The 18,908-nt window shown below is 45.9% G+C and overlaps 1 protein-coding gene across 2 annotated transcripts in view; it reads left to right on the top strand.

Moving 5' to 3' along the window:
* Positions 1 to 18,908, top strand: part of astn2 (astrotactin 2) — a 253,967-nt gene that overhangs the window by 89,993 nt on the left and 145,066 nt on the right. For both annotated transcript variants that reach the window (XM_076043609.1, XM_076043608.1), the window contains exon 3: positions 15,051 to 15,474. In XM_076043609.1, the coding sequence (XP_075899724.1) occupies positions 15,051 to 15,474 (424 nt within the window). The remainder of the gene's footprint in view (positions 1 to 15,050; positions 15,475 to 18,908) is intronic.

The raw sequence follows: 18,908 nt of genomic DNA on the forward strand, positions 1-18,908 counted from the left end.
CCTCCCCGACTCCCCCCCCCTCACCCTGCCAGGCAACAGCGAGGATAACTCATCTGTTCGGTGATCTGTAGAAGATTGGACACAATCGCGCACAGCTCCGTCACTGGATGACGGCGGTTTGTTGGATGAAATTATCTTCAGGCCGATTATTTATGCAGGTATTTATCTCACACAGCAGACGTTGATGCGGGTGTAATGATGCAGGCTGGGGAGGGGGAAGGGGGAGCACAGACGACTATCCACTGCGGTACAATGAGACCCGCTACTCGGCTTTGTGCTCTTCTTTTGTACAGAAAGAGTTTTGTACAGAAAGGGTTTTGTACAGGACCTCTTTGTCGAAGAAGACTTTCCTGGCAAGGTTCCCCTTATGATCTCATTCGCATCTGCTGCCTTTCCAGTTTTTCTCTTTTTTTTTTCCCCCTCTCCTTCCTTTCGGCAATTCATGGAACATGTGGTCAAGTGCTGCGGCGCTGCTCCGAGGGTTGGATCGCTGTCATGGCTGGTGTCCGGCCAGCAATTGTTGGATGAGCGTCGCAGGAAAACGACGACTCTGCTGCGTTTCCATTACCCCAAGAGTTGCGCAATACCGAAATATCGAAATAAAAAACTGGTAATGGAAACACCTAATCTTTGATAAACCTCTCAGCTATTATTATTATAATTTTTATTATTATTATTATTATTACTATTATTATTATTATTATTATTATTATTGATGTGCTTCTTCTGCAGTTGCCCCCTTGCGTGCTTTATCCAAGGTTTGGTCTGTCTACTGTAACTGCACCCTCACAGCAAAAGCATTTCAATGACAACACATAGCGCAGATGAATCGACTTTCCCTCCTGTCTCCAGAAAAAAAACAACAACAGAAAACGCAGTCTGTGCAACAGCAAGATGCAAAGTCGGCGGTTAATGCTTGAAACCCCATAGAAGGGCGGCCGGATTTCAACAGAGCGCATCCAGTCATCGATCAGTGTTTGCTGGTATTGGCAAACAAAGATGGCCTGCGTCGAGGTGGCAGCACAGATGGATGGATGGATGGATGGATGGAGAAAAGAGTGGATGGTAGAACAAACAAAGAAAAGCAACAGCATAATCTCTTTGTTCTGTAAAACGTTTTATATTTCATGCACAGACTTGCTTGTGCGTCGACTCCCACATTTTGCTCTCTTCATAAACTCCACAAAAGGAGGAGGGGTGGCGTTGGATGAGTGTCAGAGGAGTCCCAGTCATGCAGACGCTACAGAAGGGAAATCATGAAGGCAGCCGCAGCGGGCAGCTGGAGGCGCACGAGACAATTTTATTTATTTTTTTGGCAGAACAGACTTGCAGTCGCTGTTGTGTTGTTGTGACACTTGACAGTCTGCCGCAACACCTGCAATTAGAGCCACAGACAGACAGGCGCCTCTTCCCGCCCTCTCCTGTTTGTACGACCTTGTTTCAAGGTGTCGCGCGTCTCCGCGAGTTCAAATTAGCGTCACTTTTTAATTGAACTTGGCTGAACGATCTAGTTAAAAACAACAAGACATCTAACCGTCATCCATTCATCCAACTACCCAATCACAGGTCCGTCCATCATCCATCCATCCATCCATCCATCCATCCATCATCAAACTACCCAATCACCCATCCATCTAACCATCATCATCCAATTATCCATCTGCCCATCCATCCATCCGACTATCCATCCATCTATCCATCCATCCATCCATCCATCCATCCATCCGTTTTCTCTCACTTACTTAAGCAGCTATACTTGGAAAAGATGAACACTTTAGTATTTTTTTCCTCACATTATTTTTAATCACAACACGCCGTCATGCTGATGAAGGAACATAAAGACGTCCTGCCACGTCAACCGTCTCACTCTGATGGTGAAACCAGAACAAATCCCTCTGCATTAGACTCTCTGCGTTGGTACAGTAGAGATATTTAATAATAGAGATACAAACCCAGGTAGAAGAAGCTGTGTGGACGCCCCTCCTTTATTTCATCTCCTTGTCAATTTCCCCCCTTTTCTCCTCGTGCTGGCTTCCTCCTTCTCCTCCTCCTCCTGCTCTCTGTTCTGTTGCCTGGGTAACTGATGGAGACCCGCAGTTAAGGACAAAAGGGTATTCTGATGGGAGCCAGTTATTGAACCCCACCAACCCAATGTGCCTGCAATCCCACTCCATGTTGTGGCTCCAAGAGGCATTTTTGACGTGAAGTGCCTTTTATCACCTGACGTTAGTTTAGTTTTAAAAACAAGATGTGCGGGCCGTAATTTAGAATCCTCTCTCTCTTTTCTTTTTTTAACACAATCTGTGTGTGTGTGTATGTGTGTGCGTGCATGCGCGTGCGTGCGTGCACGCTCGCCTGTGGGTGGGGATCCATTAGAGGCCGCTTAAAATATTATCTGGAGAAAAGGAGTTGTTGGATTGAGGCAGTGTTCTTAAAAATGAAACGACTTTAAAAAAAAAATACCTGCGGCTTAAGATGTAGAACGTTGTCATTGTGTGTCTTCTGCATGCACTGTAAATGACAGCGCCGAGCTCCGGCACGCTGAGCTCAAGGTGAAGCTGACACGCAATGCATGTTTCTTTTTTTTTTTTTTTTTTTTCCCTCCTACTTGAATCTCAAACTTTAAAACGTCCAAAGGCTGAAAATTGATGGACGCCGTCGCCCGCTGTTCCTCTAGCAACATGTTGAAGCTCAGGTTGTGTAAAGTCTCAGGAAATTTTCGCATTAATGTATTCTTGAAGTGGCCGCCTTCACTCCCTTTAGCGCTAATGATAGCAGATGTGTGTTTGCTAGCAGCCATTAATGACTCAAGCGCCAACTGGAAACATCTGTCCTGCAATTTGGCTTGGGAGTGGGTGTTTTTTTTCCCCTCTTCCCTACCCCTCCCTAGACCTGTCCTATCAATTAGGCCTTTTAAAGCAATCACCATCCATTACGTGTGTCAATGTAGAACCGTCAGCTCTTCAGGGTTTTTCCCCAAGCAAAAACCAATTAAATCTGGGGATAAAAATCTTTTTTTTAGGATTTAAAATCACACTTCTCTGAGATGTGAGGGCAATCTGTAAGTTTGTAACAACTCAGAAAGGTGACAAGACGTGTCATGGGCTAACACCCATCACTAACATGTGACATGTCAAAAAAATGCTAATCTGCGAACTGGATGTGCACCCCTGGTGGCCACTCCTCGATTTAACACGTAGGAAAAAAAAAATCCTCTGGCTACTACTACTGCATCACGTTGTCTTCCATCCAAGGCTGATCCAATACAAAACAAACAAAGAAATGTGCGTTTAACACAGCGGGCTCCTCTGTTGGACGTCAACATAACAAGAAAGTAGGTGAACGCCGGTGTCAGCGGCAACAGCCGTGTGCTCGACATGAAACGTGTTGTGCTGAACTTTAAGTGAAGTGAGGAGATGTTGTTGTGATCCAAGTAGAGAAGTGGTGTTTTTTAGTTTTTTTAGGCGAGAAAGTGGAGCAGAGTACAGGGGGGGGATTCTGATTGCACCTGGCTCGTACGGACAAAGACCGGCTTTGCCTCCAACTGCCAGCCAGCCAGTTCACATGCCCGCCCGCCTGCCCGCCGACGACTCTCCTCTCTCAGGCTTTTGTTGCGATGGCGAGCCGTGAACAATAAAAGGGCCTCGCTCGCACCGAGCTAAACGACGGGATGGAAGTGGCGGCGGTGGTGGAGACCCCCAGCTGTCACTGATGAAGGCACATGAGCCACAGACAGGCAAAGAAAAACACCCGTAATTACACCTTTGCTCCAATTCGCCCTCCAGCTTTCACGGCAGGTGAAAAAAAGTATGATTATATATGTATGTATATATATATATATATATATATATATATGTGTATATATATATATATATATATATATATATATATATATAATGTGTGTGTGTGTGTGTACATTTTTTTCTAGCAGGATAGAAAAGTCCTTTTCATCTTGCAATGCTTTCTCTTATGTTTTTTCTACACTCTGTTGAATCACCACAATTTGCTTCTGATGATGTACTAAAAAGACCAATCTGGCTTGTGTGTGTGTGTGTGTGTTTGTTTTACAAATGGCCCTCGAGCCGCACTGACGAAACCTTGTACACGTGTCCTTCCTTCTGTTTTGCTTTGAGACCGTTGTCTCTTGCTCTCGCAAAGACACGAGGAAACACGGCGCGACACCTTTACCTCCTCAGCCTCCTCCTTTCCGCTCCACAATCAGAGTCACCCGAGGGCCTCGTTTCGCCCGCCGCCTTATTGCCTTGTTATCAACGGCTGGAGCAGACGCACATGGGCCCCGTGTGACACCACTGCAAATATTGGCCTTGCGCTTCTAATCACAGCTTTTTGTCTGAAGTGTCACTGCAGAGGCCATGTGTGTACTTACAGTTAGCTGCCTCCGACTGTAAAGCTATTTTTGCGCTATAAAATATGAAATATATATGTGATATATATGCGTGTGTACGTACGTGTATATGTGCGTTTATATTTATTTATTTTTTTCATGGGGAACTAAAATTAGCAGGGTTTTATTTATAGCTATATCTCTATATCGGTGGTGTTTCTTTTTTCTGGTAATGCAACGTTGATGCTATGCTAACTGCTGCCTGTGCAAGCTAGACGTTGATGAAATCATCAGTTCACTTTCAGACTTTCAGAAAAGCCTCTAAGCCCCCACTGACATCCCCTCGCAAGCAGACCTATTTTTTTTAAATAAATAAATTATAAAAAAAAATCAAATCGGAGTGGTCATTTTTGTGGGTGCTCGGACGCTGCAGCTCTTCTCCCCCAGCAGTAGCAATTTGCCCCAGTGATGAGCAGGCGGCGGCGGTGCATGGTCATCAGGCAATTATATTTGGTTACCATGCAAACGCCGAGCGTCATGGGACGTCATTACGCTGCCAAATGTGCCTCGGCTTCATTACCGCAGCGCAGCGAGGCACAAATAGATAGCAGACCGTATATGCGGACCTGCACTTTTAATATCTCTGACTGTTGAGCACCGCGCCCGCCGGAAAGGCTACCTCGTGCTCGGCCGACACTTGCGCTCCAGGTGCTTCCTGCCTTTTATCACTTGACTTTGATTCGATTCGTCTGTTGTCGTTTCCTCTCGTTTCTGTGTGATTTCTTTCTTGTCAAGTGTAATCACATCCATCGAGCCAAACAGAAGGATTCCATATCGTCTCCTCTGTAATTGCTCTGTTTGTGCCGTTTCTCGAAGAAATGTTTTGCTTATTTTCCTCTGACAGTAATTCAGGCAGAATTGAAAAAAGCTAATTTACCTTGAACCGCGTGCTTGTGCGTGCCAAACAAACAGAGATAACGCAAACAAAGATAAGTTTTTGTTTTGTTTGGTTTTTTCAGAGGTAGAGGCCAAAACAGACAGGCTTATTTATTTCCCCAACTATGAAACGGCAGTTGGCTGAGATAATGGGAAATATTTGCGCAAACGTGGTCTCCGTAGATTTGGGTAAACGGTGACATGCTGTGTCAGCCGCCGTGTCCATTGTTTCATGACTGCGGAGGTGTCACTGCCGCTGTTATTGTGAACAAACAATTTAATTGTGTTTGTGGCCTCAGAACCGACTGTTATTGGCACCATTTGTATTTTGCGTTTCAGCATTTGCCGGAAGTTTTTTTTTTTCTAAGACCGCCGTGTTATGCACGACTCTGTTTACCTTCATTTCCCAACAATAATATGTGCTTCTGTCCTGTCCGCTGACCCTTTGTTTGTTCTCAAAATCGGTCTTTTTCTTTTCTTTTTTAGAAAAAAGAATAGCAGGTTTGCTACTGGCTACTATCAGTTTCATACGTTCAATTCTTATTTTGCCAAAATGACATTTTTTGTTGTTGTCGTTTTTTTTATGGTGTCAGGGCCCCACAATGCAATGATTTCAGTCGCATTTACGATTAAAAATACAATCGCCTAAGTGGTAGAATGCAATTAGAGGGCATGTGCGCGACTAAAAACAAAAATTTTGTTATAGCTGGCAAAGGTGAAGAACGTTTAAATCTACTCTGTTCTAGTAGAAGTGCCTTAGTTGCACAAGGAGTCCCTTTTAAAAACTACTACATGTTTTATGTTCACATCAAATGAATTACCTGCTTACAAACGCCTCCTCCATGTATGGAAATAAAAAAAACTCCTACTATACTTCATTTGATGCATTTTTCAACTTAAGATCCAAGAGTGTGGAATGAAAGTGGTGGGTGCAGGTGTGTGGGGGAGGAGGACTCTGGTCAGAGAAGAAGAAAATGAAGATGAAGGGCCATAAATATTCAGCAGCAGGTGCAGGGCAGTGCGTCAACTCCCGCTCCTTTGTAACATGTCTGAGTCTCAGGACGGCATCATCCGCCCTCAAATCGGTTCCTCCATGTGAGGATGGAGCTTCCCGGGCTGCTGAAGGATGGCGCCACCGAGTAATGAAGGGACGGGACCGGGGGAGATTGGAGAGGGAAAAAAAGCGGATGATGGAAACAAAATGGGGGCAAAATGAGAATGTCGACCCGGTGCTTTATGGTTTTAAGCGGCGGGAGCTTTTTATTCAGTCCTCCATCAGTGGCCGCAGTCAGATTTTATGATCAGGTGAAGACTTTAGCCGGGGCGGCTCCATCCGGGTGATTTAACAGCCAGAGGTGGCCGACGTTAATTTTTCAATTTTGCTTCTGAAAGTGCGGCTCCCCGACGCTCCTCAGCCCCGCCGAGTCCTTCCGTTAAGGCTGTGTCCCTGTGTGTAGAAAAACACTTTACTTCTTAACCACGACAAGGATGGTGATAAAAACAAAGGTGCAACCTTCACAGGAAACCAGCACTGGTTTCAAAGGTTCCCTGGCTCTTGTTGCTCCTCCGAATTAAAGGTAGGCAATATTGGGGATGTGTGGTATCAATCAGATACCCAGTAAATATTGGGCTAGTATGACCGATACCCATACATTTTACTTGGATCGTCATGGTCATTGAATAATTTAGTGATTTTACCTTTTGTTAGTTGAATATGATCTTTGTTAAACGCAGGACAAAGATTTTAGAAAAAAAAAATTAACAAACCAGAATAGAAAATAATTTCCCAGTATTACAAGTTTAAAACACACAATTGATTAGAAAACAGTCACCGGTGCAAAATAACAAAATGGCAACGGCGTCACAAAATATAAACCTAACAATATCAACAACGCAACAAAGACTACCTTCCATTAGAAGAAAGTATTGATCTCATCGTGCAAGTATCGATCCAATACCAATACTCACCTTGGTATCGAAGGTATCAATATTTAGGCTGATACACTCAGCCCTACTCCAAACTCCAGCAAAGTTCTTGCCCCCATTTCGGAACGTAGATCAGGTGAAAATCGACCGCGCCATCTTTTTTTTTTTTTTCACTTGGCCAGTTTTTTTGGAAGCGGCTGTGCGGAAACGGACGAGCGGCGACGGGTCTTCGAGTCTTGTCGCTCACGCTGCGACTTTCTAGTTGGACGCAGAGAGCAGCTGCTGTAGCACATGCCGCTTTAACTTCCTGCTGGGCGCCGCCTCCGTGGGAGAAACGGATACAAACAGCCACAGAGGAGGAGGTAAGAAAGCGTGGGAGGTTACTGAGAGGAATAATGGAAAAAAAAAATGAAAAGGTGCAGAGAGGCAGGTAATGTTCCTTTACATCGTCCTGGACACAAACAAGCCATTAGAGGCGTGTTTGTTTTATTTATAGGAAGGCGGCACATTTATAACAAGTGACCATGGGGGACGTTTTTTTGTTTGTTTGTTTTTCTGTTTTCCTCTCCCCATTGCGATGTTGGTTTGTAGTAACGCTGTAGATACCAAAAAACAAAACCATGTAAATCATTCATTCATTCATTCATTCATTCATCTTCTATACCCGCTTATTCCTATTCAGGGTCACGGGGGTCTGCTGGAGCCTATCCCAGCTGTCTTAAGGCGAACCATGTAATTCAAATGGTAAATATTTTTGGGGGGTTTTGTTAAAGATGAAATTCATTTTGTTGGAACTGGACCTGAACAGCCATGAAATATAAAAATATGCATTTCCTTGAGTGTAAACAGCGGCAAGAGGAGGAAGTCATGATTTATAGATGGACCTGCCAGAAATAGTCACTGGACTGCTGATTGGCTGCCACGGCTGCTTTCACGTAGGTGTAGCGAGAAACACAAAGAAACAAATAAGCATTTTTCGGATGGAGCTCCATTTTTTTTTTCTTACCATTTTCCAAATGACCAAATCCCACCTTCCCATCTGAGCCTACAGGCGTCTAGGCTAATGTGGCCCCTCAATCTCTTAGCTATTTTTTTTTCCAGCTCCACCTTTGTTGCCAAATTAGTTGCGGTCCGTCGTGTGTGTGTGTGTGTGTGTGTGTGTGTGTGTGTGTGTGTGTCACGGTGATATTTTCTCACAACGTCTTCCACACTTTGGCACTGTTACTTTTTCACAGTGGCTTGCTTTTCTTTGTGTGTGTGTGTGTGTGTGTGTGTGTGTGTGTGTGTGTGTGTGTGTGCTTTCGAGAGCGCACACTACAGATTGGGATTCCAGCCTGTCTCTGCCGCCGGAGGCGGATGCTTACTTGGATTGGGCGAGGAGCGGCGGCGGCAACCTCCACTGCGCACAGATGGTGGCTAAACCACAGAGCATGTGTTGGATGTGTCGGCCCAGAGTCCTGCTGGGTCTCGGCACAGGAAGCTGACTATGATGATGAGCGAGGCGAACCTGGAGCAAACCAGAAAGTCAGTTTTTTTTTGGGCGGCCGCTCAGGTTTTTTTTTTTTTTTTTTTTTTTTTCCATCGTCCTTATTCTCAACAGCTGAGCCAAGAGAAAAGTAGATCAGTTTAATTAGTCCTGAAACTTTTAATGTTGGCTTTGCCTTTTCCAAATTGACCTACGATAGGTGGCCAGCAAAATACGATAGTGATACTTTTAATTGTGGGAAGTAGTAAAAGAATTAGAAAACACATTTTGGGAAATCAGCACTTTGTGATGTCACAGAGGACACTGATACCTGGACAGTGGTTGGAAGCCCCAAGCCAGGCGTTGTTTAAAAACACCAGGTTTAGCAGGAAGCTATAAACAGAGGGCTAAATGTGCTTTGTTCTGGAGATCTGGATTATAATTCGTGCAAGGCTGCTCCACTGCAGGGCTGGATGAGAAATTAAAACCTGAAAAAGGGTGCGATGTGGGACCTTGAATGAATTTTTACTCTGATTTATAGAAACATATAAAAGAAACTGAGAAAAAGCCTTTGGGGAGACTTTTTTTTCCCCCCAGACTGATGTATTTTTTTTTTTAAGGACTTACCACTAAACTTGAACACCAAAGCCCATCATACTCGCGCCCAAAAAGGTATTTTGCTTCGACGCCGAAGCAGAAACACGGATGAGGCCAAATGTCAGTGTGTGAAAACAAGATCCTGCTTTATTTTTCAGTAGTAGCCAGAAACATTCTGTCCATCGTTTCACCTTTGTTCAGCTGTCAATCATTTATAAACTCCCGCCTCCTGCATGCCAAGTCTCCACCTGTCTTCTATTTTTCTCTTAGTGATGCTTCTCCTCCTCAGACTCCACTCAGTGGGTTCTTTGCCCCTGAGCCACTGCCTTTATTCTCCCACCTTCCTCCATAGAACCGTGGGCATTAACCTCCCATCACTTATTCGCTGCTGTTACTTCTTCTTCTCGCTCAGGAGAAAAGTGTAGAGCGGCCAACTGAATTCTGCCTGATTGGAAATTAATTTCTTCTGCCGTGATTCCGATCAAGTCCTCATATTTCCTTCCATATATTAGTGGTAGTGGTATTGTTATTATTGGAAAAGAATGAAACGATAATAAAAAAAAATAAATCCAGACAGGTTTTAATACAGCACAGGAAATTACATTTGAAACGTACGTATAAATAAACGTGAGGCTCATGATCCACTGACAGCCTGACAGCTGCCCTTTGATTTAAACGTGTGAGCAACTTTTGCCGCCGTCAGATGGCTGCCTTTCAACCAAACCCGAACTTAATGCTTCGTCTTCCATTGACGCGCACGCGCGCATACACACACACACACACACACACACACACACACGGCAGCAGCCGTCTGTGATTAATCAGCCAGGGGAGCTCATTAATTGGCGTTCCCTTTTAATCGGCTCTGATGACTTTCTCAACCTCTCGGCTTCTCTCCACTGCATCAGGTAGCGGGACAGAAGCACTTGCTTTCAGCCGCCTCCAGGTTCCCGCCTTGGCTGTGACAGTCGTGCAAAGCGTCGCATCCCGTCGGCGTTAATTATCAGCCGTAACGCCCCCCCCCAAAAAAAAAAAAAAAATTAAAAGCTGTGATGCTCTCGACTCCGCCGGCAGGAATTGTCAGGCTGCCGTTGATGATGGGCTTTCAGTGTCAACTGTCTCTAAAGCTGCTGCTGCTGCTGCTGCATTTAATAACATGAAGGGAGAACAAAAAATTGAACTCTGTAGAAGAAAAGTTCAGCTCTGACAGGTTCATTTCCATTACGTCACCGTTTGTCTTCTCCACCGGATGTCGGTGTTACTTTTTCCATTATTCAATTATTTTCCACGTCATTCTTCCAGTCATAAACCCAATAAACCAGTTTTTTTTTTGTGCTTTGTATTACAATACTAAATTCTTGACTCTGTCATGTGACCTGTCAGGAGAAGAAAATACTTTTTATTCCGGCTGTGGTATAAATTTGATTATTCATTTTCTCCACTTTTGATGAAAGTTAATAGAAACGCATCTAGTTGTGAAATGTGGTGGGGGGTAAATCCTCTTTTAAATTAACCTTTTGTGGACCCCGAACTGCTGGAAATAGGTTTCTGCACCTGTGCTTTCCACTTAACGTGCACAGACTTGTGTTAGACAGAAACTGGGACACGGCCACTCCAGATTTCTCCGCCATCGAGTTTTGATCTTCCACGTTCTCTCCTTCTGAATTGAGCGGTCGTGTCACTACCATGCCTGCTGCTTCCTGCTTCCTGTCTGAAAATTACTTCATTCTGGCTTTGACCCTGTCACCAAAAAATAAATAAATAAATAATTAAATAAAGGAGTTATTCAGGTTTTGTAACATTCTGAAAAGGCTGGTTGCATTTGTGAAAATGCATATGAGGTATAAGTAACCTGCATCATTTGACTGATGTGACCCTCACTGTAATAACAACGTGGACACACCTGTGCTAGTGTGTCAGCTGAGGTAGCGGAGAGAAAAAAAATGGTCGTAAAAAGGCAGACGTTCAAGATTGAAATACAAACGCGACGTGTGTTTCGCGGATAGACGTATGGTAAAAAGTCTGGATGGTGGGGGCATCTCGGGGGAAAATATACAGTGAACATGCTAATGGCGTGGGGTGGGTGGGTTGGTGGCAAGCAGCCCGAGGAAATCAGAAAAAAGCAACACGCCGTAGATGGTAAATGGCACCATCATCGCAAAAGGAAAATGCAGGGACAGCGGGGGAAAAGGCGATCACAAGGCTGAAGTGAACTCATCCCGCGGAAGGCCAGTGGGCTTCCAGTCAATCTCCTCCACTTGAAGTCACTTAGGACTAAAGCGGGAGTGGGGGTGAGGGGGGGATTTGTAGGGTCCGGAGATGAACACGAGAACCGTTTTCCCCTCATGGCTTCGCCTGCCAGTGTGAATACATATGACTGTTGTATAGCAGAAGAGTGGAAGACAGATGCGATGGAACGAGGGGGGTGGGATGTGTGTGTGTGTGTGTGTGGGGGGGGGGGGGGGGGCAAGGCCAAGGCTGAGCGGAGAAGCAGGAGAAGGAAACATTTTCCTACAACACAAGAGAGGAGATTGGATGTAAACTGAAGGGCAGCAAGAGGCAAAAGGTGCCGCGAAGAGACAAATAGCGCCGCGAAGAGACAAATAGCGGCATTTAGCATTCATTGGAACTTCTCCTGCGTGCCAGCTGGACCGTGTCAAGCAAAGGATGGAAAGAAAGGAACCAAAGATGGAGAGCACCTCGGCCACTGTAGCTACCGCTAACGATGTTTTCTCTTCAAGAGAAGATTGGAAGGTTTTTCAAGCTGGATAGCGTACTTGTGCCCTTGGCGGAGGGTTCCATGAGACACTGCTAGCCGCCGCCGCCGCCGCCGCCACCGCCTGTTTAGTCCACTCAAACCCAATTGGCTGTTTGTCCATCCATTTTTCCGAGTTCTGCCGCTCTTTTTCTGAAGGCTTTCTCCAGGCAGATGGATTTGTAAGGATTTAACTTTGTGTCTGCAAACTGCCTGACCAAACCATCTGTTTGTGTCTTTTGATTCAGAGAGAGAGAGAGAGAGAGAGAGAGAGAGAGAGAGAGAGAGAGAGAGAGAGAGAGAGAGAGAGAGAGAGAGAGAGAGAGAGAGAGAGAGAGAGAGATCCCTCTCCCGTTCCAATGCTCTGCGTCCGTGACCCTCGGCCCCTTTCACAACATCATTATCTGTCAGCCACGGATGTAAACAGGCCGTCCGGTGACAATCAAACGAGCCGTTGCCATGGCATGGAAGTAAATGAAGTGGTCATATACAGTATGTGTGTGTGTGTGTATTTTTTTTCCTGGCTTGCTTCAAGCTGCCGAAAAAGGAAGATTATTTTACTCTCGGTCCTCCTCAACCTTTCCATTGCAATCTCCCCCCCCCACCATCACTATTTTCCTTTGTCACCGCCCGAGCTGCACAAAGTCACTCCATTATCGCCGCCGCTAAAATGAAACATAAGCCCTCATAGGTGCCTGCTATTCTTTGGCGGGAATTAATGTAGAAGTGCAAGCTAAGGGGAGTTTTAGCGGGGGGGTTGCATTTCTGAGGCTGAGCGGCTGACACCGCCCACCCCCCCACCACCACCGCCGTCCCCCGTCGGAGATTAATGAACAAGTTTGTCCGCCGAACTAGTTCCCTCTTTGCCGCCTCGCCTCTCGCAGCGGTTTGATTTATGGACACCCGGCGGTGGCTGAGTTATAATTTTCAAAAGGGGTTTGTTTTTTCCTCATGGAGATGGAATTTTAAATGCCGTGATGAATGACCCCTTGTGGTTTTTCATTTATTATTCTGTTGTGCTTTTTGGTTCGGGCCTGCGCGGCCGTGTGTGTGTGTGTGTGTGTGTGTGTGTGTGTGTGTGTATTGCATCTGCATCCGCGCACGCACACACACACGTGCGCTCCTGCGGCTAAAGTTCCTTCAAACGTGTGTGTGTGTGTGTGTGTGTGTGTGTGTGTGTGTGTGTGTGCGCGCGCGTCGTAAAATATCACCTCTCATTTGCATACGCGCTCTCAGGAGTGCCTCGTCCGCACTTCTCCGCCGCGTCCTCCCGCCTCTCAGTGGGTGTCGCCTCTTTTGGTTCGCCGCGTCTCGCTGAATCAAACACTCGTTCACCTATCGGTGTCATTGTGAGAGGGTGCAAAATAGATAAATAAAAAATAAATAAGAAATCAGAGGATACGTCACGCCCCGCCTTCCTCCTGTGCATAGATTTACTTTATCGGCCGGCTGCAGGGTTTTGCTCGGCGGGGGTGTCGATGGCGAGATACTGGACGCGGCGCGAAGAAAAACGTGACGACGCTCGGTGAAATTTGCAAGGAGGAGGAGGAGGAGGAGCTGCTGTGGAATGACCTCGAGGGCATTGGTGTGTGTGTGTGTGTGTGTGTGCGTGTGACACTAAAGATATGGAGTCCACACGCGGCAAAGGCGACGAAAGGAAACGACTCCTGCATCCTGACAGCTCCTCGGCGAAGGTGCCGGAGAGATTACCAACGCAGGCGAATAGACGGAATAAAAAAAGGGTGGGGGGGACACTTGCAGCGTGTAACCGTGGAGCCTTTTTGATAAGCCCTCGGTTTGACGGCAATTTCAGTAATTGAGTTTTTTTTTTTTTTCCTTCACCACAGTCTCTCGGCTAACGCGCGTCTGTTTGGGTTTGTGGGAGAGTGATGATGCAGATGGCTGCTGCATGTGCAGCGATTGTGCAAGCAGAGTGCTGACTCTCAGCACTGAGAGAGCGAAAACACACACACACACACACACACACACACACGAAACCTGAGCTTCTTCCCAGCTGTTCCGCACGTGTGACTGACTACGTTCCCCGTCGCTGTATTGTGCAGGCGATCGCTGTCCAGGTGCTTTATGTCTTCTTTTCTTTTCTTTTTTTTACATTTTCAATTTTTTTTGCCTCCGCTTGCGACTTTTAGCACGTTCCAGCACGTTTCAAACCAATTAAATCACTAAGCAAAAAAAAAAAAAGGCGGCCTCGTCCATCAAACGTCACCGTGAAATTCCTCGGCGTGATGCAGCGGGCCTGTAATGATCCAGCCCGGTTCCTGACGGAGGAACCGGTCTGGATAAAACATGTGCCAGTTGATGAGCGCTGATATTTTATGGCTCTTTTGCCACCAGACAGCTGTTTGGGTATTTTTTTTTACTCTTATTTTTATTTATTTATTTTCTTATGTTCTCCGAGGGGTTGCTCACGGGCCGGAATGTGCCAGTCTGAATGTGAGGTGAAAGCGAAAGGTGGACTACGCTGATTAAACCCTCATGGGCAAAATGTCAAAACTCACGGCTCAAAAACATCCCCAAATATTTGATATTTGGACATATTTTTATTTTGTGTACGGTTACCCACACAACTTTCTGAGGTTTTCTCCTTTTGTGCATCTGAGTTCAATTAACAGAACTTTCGTTTTTTTTCCTCTTTTTTTTTTTTTTTTCCGTCGGTGCTGTCGTCTGGATTTATTAATCTCCCAAGGATCCTGTTAGCTTGCGCACGCTATTTAGGAGAGCTGACTTAATAAAGCGCTGACTGCCAGGTCTCTTCAGCAGCTCAGCAAATTGCCACTATTGGCATTCGGCTGATTACAACTGGCGAAGGGGGCTGGTTAATTGGCATTGGACGTGATCTAACTGGCACTAAAGCTGTTATTCTTGGAGATCCGGCCGCTCTTCTAGAGTTTCCAGCTTGTTTTTTTTTTTTTTCTTTTTTTCTCGCAACAAAAAATAAACATTACGAAACGCCGTCGTCATTAATAACTTTTACAATTCCCTCTTTGTTTGCTGTGTTACTCCAGGGAGGCCTCATCGCGCTCCTCCTCCTCATCCTCCTCTTCACCCTCGTCCTCTACACCCGCCACCGATGGTGCAAGCGCCGCCGCATCCCGCAGAAGAGCGCCAGCACCGAGGCCACGCACGAGATCCACTACATCCCCTCCGTGCTGCTGGGGCCGCAGGGCCGCGACAGCTACCGCGGCTCCCGCAGCGGCCACCACCAGCACGGCAGCTCCGTCATCGGCATGCCCATCCGTGAGACGCCCATCCTGGACGACTACGACTGCGACGAGGACGAGCCGTGCGGACACTCGCTCAACTCCACGCCCAACCAGCTTCACGTCAAGCTGGCCGACGGGAAAGCGCACGAGGACTACGGGCTCAACATGGGGCACGGCGACATGCTGTGCAAGGACAACGAGATCAAGCATAACTTTGACAAGAGAGGTAAGTTCTCTCGTGGATCGTGACTGCGTGCATTGAATAGGCTTGTATGTATGTATGTATATATGTATGTTTGTTTATTTATGTATATATATATATATATATATATATACATATATATATATATGTATATATACATATTAGGGATGCAACAGTACAGTTTTCCGACAGTTCGGTATGCATCACGTTTTTGGGGCCATGGCAAAGGTACAGTTTCAATCTTATATATCTATATAAAACTACTCTGACCAGCAAAGGCAATATTGTTTTATAAAAATAATTGAAAGCATAGATATAATCGAACCTGAACCTTTTTTTTTTTTTTTTTGGAATGTGCACTACCACATCAAATTGAAAAAACAAAAAATTATGACTATCTAATAAAAATGAAAATTTAATACAATTTTAACGCACTCACAGCCGGGTCAAGATATTTTCACTTCATTGGGTTGGGGCTCGACAGATAATGTATAATTGGGCTTTTTTTTCACAAATGGTGAAATATTTACTTTTACCAGGTTGAAAATGAATCTGTTTATATGGAAATGCTATATATGAATATTAGAAAATGGTCTCAGCGGTGTGATGTTGATATGTTAAATGCATATGTTGCGTAAACTGCATGCACTCTGACCTACACGTCATGTAAGCGCCAAGCGGCGCCACAACAACAACAAACAGGGAGGAGAAATATTAGTGGGTTTTAGGACTACAGTTGGATTATAGTTGGATTATAGTTATCATCTTAGGATGCTATATTCTATAGTTGGACTGTAGCTATTATCTCAGGCTGCTGTATTCTACTTGGTTTTCCCAAAGACAGATGCTGGGGTTAATGTAGTGCGTTATTTTATTCTGTTTGTTGTTGTTTCGTGCACTCGGCACTAGGACATTAGCCTATTAAGGCTGTTTGCAAGCACCATTTTTGATGGAATAAAAAAAAGCCGAGTTCAAAGACATATTTGTCCATTTGACGACAGCGGGTTGCGGCTGAGGCGCGTTGTGATAATTGACGCGGTTGTGTGGGGCGGCTGGAACGAGTCAAATTATTGGCAACTGCGGGACCAGCCGGTCGTCATGATGCTTCGCACCGCTAGTCTCCGCTCTTGCGTGGATCTACTTGCACAACATGCGCGTTTCGATAAAGTTTTGTGCGTGGCCGAAACGTACGGAAATGCCGTACCCAACGGTTACATGTACACACACATACAGTATATATATGTGATTTGTGAGGAAAGCTGGAGCTAAAAATGTCAATTTCTAACACAGCTAATCAGTGGAGGCAGTCAAAAGGTCCTGCAACCTCATATACATACTGTTATCAAAAAATAGTTTTATTTGAATCTTTAGATTCTCAAACGAGATCCTGTTTATTTTGCTCCATGATTTCAACCAAAGCGAACTGGCTACCTGCACGTCCTCTGCAGCCCCTGCTGCCTCAGCGCTGCAACTCCACCGAGCAAACAATAACATTAAAAATGCAACTGTACCAACATGGTTAATATTGCAGCCAGAGGGCGCCCCTTTTGGAACCCTGCCTGCGTTCTATTGCTTTGCTGATTCTAAAAATAATAATTCAGCTTCTTCGGGCTACGCGTGCCAGCAAACAAAGAGCGGGAGTACAAACACGGTGACATCACACACCAGGCAAAATATTGCCCACATAGCTCCTTTTTGAATATTTAATTGCGGTTAATACCCTGTTGCGAGGCGCCGACCCCCAACCGCCGCCGCAAAACAAAGTGTGATTCTTGCGGGGAAACGCCGCGAGCGTTTCCTGCCGGTTGCTTGTTTTGCTTAACAGGGCGAAAATGAAATATGTGCGCGGCGCGAGTACTCCCCCCCTGCCCCCCCCCACACTGCAAACTGCATACTGGCTGTGCTCGGTGCCGCTCGTTCTGCTCTCGGTGCCAGCTCCCCAGATGGACCGGGCCCGGACAGTTCAGCGCTGCTCTGGCCAGCCCACGCTCTTCTCGGAACAGCATGGGATTGCTTTTGCATTTTGCCAGGGACTTGAGGAAAAAAAGAAAAAAGAAAAAAGCAATAAAACAAAAAAAAAAATGGTGCAACTGATATCCTTCCTTCAAGCCGGTGTCCAGATAATAATCCTGCCGGCTTCTATGAGCCTCTATCTGGGGAAGCAACGTCGATCAGAGTCTCTCACCCTCCGGCTGGCCTTTCCCTCAGCGCGCTCAGCCATCGACTCTGTGTCGAGCCTCGGATGTGATGCGGTGTCATGTAATTCGACGTGCAAAGGTCGAGTTGCGGGGAAGCCAGCGGTGAGCTTGATTGCATTCTGAGTGCCGTCAGTTTGCCGGTTAAACGTCGCACATTTGGGAAAAATCTTGAGGTTTTCTTTATTTTAAAACACCACGGAACTTCAGCGCCACCGGGAGCTTCGGCCGCGTAGCATTTGTTGATTTAACATGCTGTTGACACCCTTCAATAATTGAAGGGCGCCGGCGAAGTTGGTGGGTGCTCCGGTTCTCGGTGTCGTGCTAAATTATGCATGAGCGATGTTTGTGGCGATGCCCTCTCGCTCCCCCGCCATTTATCTCCCCCCGCGCGCCGTGCAAGCTTTTGGGAAGCGGCCAGGCGCTTGCATAAGGAGGAAGGCAACTGACTAATAATAATAAGTGGGACTCGGCAGCGAAGCGGATCGGGAGGTTTCTTTCCTTGTCCAGAGTTTTGTGCAATCTGTAAGTTGGCAAAATTCAGACCGAGGAAAGAAATCTTTCTCTGTCCCGCTGAAGAGGTTTGTAGCCGGCTATTTTAGAAATGGAGCTAAAGTGCAAAGTGTTGAGTGGACACAGGGTTTTTGCTCACGTGGCGAGCTGAGACTAGATGAATGTGAGTTTGTCTTGCTCTGGGGACAGCTTCTCTCATGGCTACTGTTAGCCGTTAGCCGAGAACCATAATAGCCATACTAAGCAAACATGGCAAAGTTCCAGCATGACACTGATGCATCTGATAAGGCTCCTTATTGGAGCATGTAACGGATAAACCACTCGATGTTGACATAGAAATGTGCAACAATACCCCAATCCTCTTGTTTTTCTTTTCCTCTTGATTGCGGAGATATTGCACATTGTTTATTGTTTTCGCAAACAGTATCAGGTGCAGGCGAGCAGAAGACAAACAACTGTAAACAAACAAAACAAACATTTGCTGGCTGACACCGCCGCCATCTTTTGCAGGGACGCTGACATTCTCGCCGATATCCGCTTGTTTATTCTGGCATCAGGAGTGACTGATTGTCTGAGGACCACTCTTTTTTTTTTTTTTTCGATGGCTTGAGCAGCGTTCATCCCGTTCTTCAGCCAGACGCCGGCCTTTTCCAACAAAATTTCATCTTGGCTCTAAAAAAAGCAGAAAACGGAGGTTGATTAAACCCGTTTGGCAAAGGTCTTCCTATATCTGCCCGCCCCAGCTGACAG

Source organism: Nelusetta ayraudi, unplaced genomic scaffold, assembly GCF_046127955.1.
Source record: "Nelusetta ayraudi isolate G7.1 ecotype Tasmania unplaced genomic scaffold, CSIRO-AGI_Nayr_v1 ptg000076l, whole genome shotgun sequence".
NCBI lineage: Eukaryota > Metazoa > Chordata > Actinopteri > Tetraodontiformes > Monacanthidae > Nelusetta > Nelusetta ayraudi.